At 59.5% G+C, this 5,055-nt stretch overlaps 1 protein-coding gene across 1 annotated transcript in view; it reads left to right on the top strand.

Annotated features, from left to right (window-relative positions):
* Positions 1 to 3,616: 3,616 nt before the first annotated feature.
* SNAI3 (snail family transcriptional repressor 3) overlaps positions 3,617 to 5,055 on the top strand; it is a 9,592-nt gene continuing 8,153 nt past the window's right edge. The window contains exon 1 of the mRNA XM_023228991.3: positions 3,617 to 3,807. Coding sequence (XP_023084759.3) covers positions 3,732 to 3,807 — 76 coding nt within the window. The 5' untranslated portion in view covers positions 3,617 to 3,731. The remainder of the gene's footprint in view (positions 3,808 to 5,055) is intronic.

The following is a 5,055-nucleotide window of genomic DNA, read 5'->3' as shown; positions in this document are numbered from 1 at the left end:
ACCTGAAGTCAGGAGTTGGAGACCAGCCTGGTCAACATGGTGAAACCGCGTCTCTATTAAAAACACAAAAATTAGCCAGGCGTGTTGGCACATGCCTGTAATCCCAGCTACTTGGGAGGCTGTGGCAGGAAAATCGCTTGAACCCAGGAGGTGGAGGTTGCAGTGAACCAAGATCATGCCACTGCACTCCGGCCTGGGCGACAGAGTGAGACTCCGAAAAAAAAAAAAAAAAAAAAAAAGGAACCACCCTCCCTTCTCAGCTGGTGGTGTGAGCAGCCATAAACAGTAGTGAGTTCCCCTTCACAGAGGGTGACCAAGCACACGTGGCGCCTAGTCTGGCTGGATGTTGAGATTTCAAGCATTGGGTTCACGTTTCCATGGGCCCATGACCTTGGGCCGCATGGGATTGTCCCGAGTCAGGATGCCTGCCTCAATGAACTGCCTCTGCTCCTACAGGAGGGGCCATCTCTCTGAGTCTGAGGACAACCAAGGCCCAGCTGCCAGGCTGTCCTTTGGGGGCCTGGGTCTTCACCCAAGTGCCTCCACTCGAGACAGACAAGGCCTACGTGCCCCCAGAGCATGGGGCAGGGCCTCTAGAAAGGCCACGCTGTCTGCAAGCTCCTGCTTCTCTTCCATCCAGTTCAACAAGCCCTGCTAAACCCCCAGCATGCACCTGACCCCAGGCGGGCACTGTGCAGGTAGCAAGGGCTGAGCCCCTCCTGGTCTAGCTCTCAGGGACCATGTTCTAACTTGGAGTCAGGGTTTCCAAGGTTTGGGTCATAAAGCCCTATCAGTAAAAAACGAGCAGTGGCTCCCGCCTGTCATCCCAGCACTTTGGGAGGCCGAGGTGGGCCGATCACTTGAGATCAGGAGTTCAAGACCAGCCCGACCAACATTGTGAAACTCAGTCTCTACTAAAAATACAAAAATAAGCCAGGCGTGGTGGTGCACACCTGTAATCCCAGCTACTGGGGAGGCCGAGGCAGGAGAATTGCTTGAATCCGGGAGGCGGAGGTTGGAGTGAGACTCTGTCTCAAAACAGCTGTCAATGGTGACAGAGATGTCTCCCTCGATGGATACCTGTGTGCACATCTCCAGGCACTGTGGTTACATTCACTGTAAAACCAGAAAAGCAGGAAGACATACGCATAGGAAGGATGAAAATGTCAATATAAATGGAACTGTAACCATTTCTGCCCTGACCAGCAGTTCCTGGGGTGGGCTCCTCACTGGAAAACTTCTCCTGGGTGTCTGATGGAGGCAGATGGGAGGGGCCGGTCTGCTGGACCCAGCACAAGTCATCATCCTGATGTCCTAGACGTCCAGGGAAGGGGGCGAGGACCTGGGTCACCGGCTGCAGTTCGGGGGGGGCGGCTCTAGCAGGCTGTGGGCCGTGGGTTTCCCACCGCAGGGGTGCGTAAGTTTAACCCCCAGAGCCAAGCTGCCAGCACTGAGGAACGGAGGACACAGAAGGGATGGAGACGGCTGCCCTGCCCCTACCCCCACCCCGAGGCTGCACATGTGGGAAGGGGACACTGATTTTTCCCTCTGTGGGGCCTTCTTGGGTCCAGCCTGGACACCGCCCTGTGTGTCGCAGCTGAAGAGTGAGTCTGTGGTCACCTGGAGTGTCCCTGGGGGGCAAGTTGTTGCGGCAGCCCCAGGACCCTACCCCAAAGGTGCTTGCGGGCTCTCTGGGGCGTTTCCAGGGTGAGATCAGCCATTCTCCACAGGAGAGCTACAGCAGCCCTGAATAACACGAGGCTCGAGCTGGGATTAGGAAATAAGCTTGCTGGGGCTTGGCCGGTGGCCACACAATGGGTAGGTGGGCCGGGAGGGACGGTGTGGGTGGAGGCTTGGCTCAGGTATCTGCACGCGTTATCTGTGTCTGCGAGGGGGAGAGAGAAGGAAGGGAGGCTATAAATAGAAACTTTTCCAGGCGAGGAACAGGTGAATAAGCAGAAGGCAGGCATGTGTCCTCTGAAATCCACACTCTCAGCAGGGTGGTGCCAGGCCGTGGTTGCAGGAGAGGCGGGCACCTTCTTCCAGGGGCACCCCCACCTGTCCTTCCACTCCCCCTTACCAAGTGGCAGACAAGCTGGAATGTGGTTGGGTCCCAATCCCACTGCATCCTAACCTCCTACGGCCTTGGTCTTTTTTTTTTTTTTTTTTAATTTTTTGAGACAGGGTCTTGCTCTGTTGTCCAGACTGGAGTGCGGTGGGGTGATCACAGCCCACTGCAGCCTCCACCTCCTGGAGGCTACTGCAACAAGCAATCCTCCCTCCTCAGCCTCCTGAGTAGCTGGGACTGAAGATGGGTGTTGCCACGCCTGGCTAATTAAAACAATTTTTTTTTTTTTTGTAGAGACGGGGTCTCATCTTGTTTGTCAGGCTGGTCTCAAACTCTTGGGTTTAAGCAGTCTCTCATCTCAGCCTCCCACAGTGCTGGGATTACAGGCGTGAGCTGCTGAGCCCAGCCTCACAGCCTTGGTTTTTTTCACTGGGAAAGCGGGGCTGATACTATCCCAGATTTTCACGTCCTGGATGTGGGATGTGGGACATGGGACGCTGCTGTGGCATGGCCCTCCTCCCTGCTGTCTCTCCCTCGCAGCTCCCATGGACTCACCACCCACCACCTTCCCCACCCCCAGCTCACAGAGGGCAAAGGGCACCCAGTTCTGAGGTGGGAGCCCTGCTGGGGAGGCAGGCCGGCAGCACAGCCATGGACACCCTATGTGCACACCAGCCCAGAGATGGCCCCACCTAGCCCCCAGCGTTGTGAAATGTCCACATCAAAAGAGACCCAGACACTGGACACAGCGGCTCCCAGCTCTTTATGGCCCGGAGGGTTCTACAGGACCACAAAGGAGGGGAACGGCTTGCCCAGGCCACACGTGCAGCTGTTGCAGAATTCATGTGATTAGCCAGTTTTATTAACCTTCCCATAACCATGTCTGACCCCCTGGGAATTCCAGAATTGCAGGCCAAGTCCTCTGTCCCCCCAAAAAAGAGCTTTCTGGAGGCACTGGACAAACTCCTAAAGGGCTATCTCCAGCCGGGGAGGCTTCGGAGACTGCAGCCCACCCAGAAAGGGCCACTGTCCCCAGGCCACCAGTCCCTGGCCTGTTCCAGGGCAGTGACCCTGGGCCGCCACTAGGGCTGGTCAGTGGGGTCAGCTTCGGACTTCCTGGGCTCTGCCCATCAATCCTGCCATGTGTTTTTGCAGAAGGGATGGGGAGGTGAGGCCGTGGAGAGGGCGTCATCCCCCGGAGCAAGGGTTTTCCGAGGACTAGGCTCGGCCGATGCTTCCACGCTGTGTGAACTGGAGCCCGGTTCGGTTTCCACTCAGCTTTGAACTCTGCCCTTTCATTCACGGCGAGGGGGCGGCCAGGCCCAAGGGGTCGGTGTGTGACTCGGCGGCGCGCGCGCCAGAGAAGTCCCGTGGGGAGGACACCGGTGGCCACGCGCTCCCCGCCCCGCCCCGCCCGCGCACCTGTCCTGGGCGAGTCGCCCGCGGCCCCGCCCCGCCCCGCCCTCAGCTCCGCCCCCGTGGCCCCGCCCCACTCGTGCCGGGCGCTGGTTGGCGGACGCTGCGCGCTATGCTAATGAGCCTGACCCCTTCCGCACCTGCCCAGGCCGGGCGCTGCCCGCAAGCGCCCGCGGACTCAGCAGTCGGGACCCGGGCTCGCCCCTCCCGCCCCAGCCCGCCCCGGCCTGCCGCCCGGGAGGGGAACATGCCGCGCTCCTTCCTGGTGAAAACGCACTCCAGCCACAGGGTCCCCAACTACCGGCGGCTGGAGACGCAGAGAGGTACGGGCTACCCGATCCCCGAGCCCCTCCCGGGACTCGACCCTGCGGGGCGGGAGAGAGAGAGAGGCCCCTGGGAGCGGGGGGTTGGGGGGACACCTGTCCCAGGTGGGAGGAGAAGGAGCCAGCGCCTCTGCGCAGCGGCTGCGGCTGCAAGAAGGTAGGTGGCCCACGGGCGCCTCCACTTCGGGTCACTGAGCCCCGCCTCCGGCAGAGCGAGGGGGGGTTCTCTCCCAACTTGGAGAAGTTTTCTAAGCCCCGAAGTCTCCCTGGAACTCACCTCTTAAATACGGCCGCCTGTTCCCACCACTACAGCCCCAGCTAAAGGGACCCTGGAGTCATCTTCCTGGCACACACGTTTGGGAGGGGTCGCGGGGTGGTGGGAGGGAGGGAGGGCCATCTGGGGTGGCCTGGCTGAGGGACCCCCAGCGCATGCTGACTGGGGGTGTGAGCACAGGGGATGGGGAGGAGGAGGACTAATGGGCTCTTTCCGGTGCAAAGGCACTGCCCCTCCTGCATTCAGTTCAGGTGAGCCTCCTCCCGTAGCCTGCCTCCCTCCCCCACCTCCCCTCACCCCAGAAGCCCTTTTGCTCATCCCGGTAGGCTTGCCTGGGCAGGCTGGGCTAAAGGGCTGCAATCCTCCACACACTGGCTAGCCTGGGGAGATGGGTGCCCAGCAACTGGGCTGTCCGTTCATTCCCATTGCCTGCTAGGCTTAGGGACAGGAGAGAGGAGGACTGTGTCCTTCAGAGGACAGCCTGCCACACGGGCGGTGAGAGCAGTCCCCACCTGGCTTGGCAGCTTCTTGGGACAAAGACCCACTGAGGGGCGCCGGCGGACGCTGTGGTCAGGACTCACGCTCTGTGGCCGGTGGGGGAGAGCAGGAAGGGCACTGCTGGGGCAGGGACCCCCAGCAACACCCCCAAGAGGCCTTTATCCCAGCTCAGAACCCTGAGTTGGGTGCAGGGGGGGATCCCACCTGGACCCACACCTGAGGCCCAGGCTGCCACCAGGAGGTGCCAGCTAAGACCGTGCTTTTCAAATGTGCATTTTGAAATCAGTTCCATGAGTCACCACCAACAATTTTGTAAAATAAAACAGAGCAGAAACTGTTGGAGTGCCTGGCTCATGGTGAAGGACACTGGCTTCAGTTATGTGTACGTGGATGCACATGTAGCTACAGATGTGATGGAAAATGGAATTTACATGGGTCATAGTTGCAAGTTTCAAAGTTTTTTTTTTTTTTTTTTT

Source organism: Piliocolobus tephrosceles, chromosome 17 (genome assembly GCF_002776525.5).
Source record: "Piliocolobus tephrosceles isolate RC106 chromosome 17, ASM277652v3, whole genome shotgun sequence".
Classification (NCBI taxonomy): domain Eukaryota; kingdom Metazoa; phylum Chordata; class Mammalia; order Primates; family Cercopithecidae; genus Piliocolobus; species Piliocolobus tephrosceles.
The sequence above is the reverse complement of the archived record's forward strand: the minus strand, read 5'-3'. Positions and strand labels throughout refer to the sequence as shown.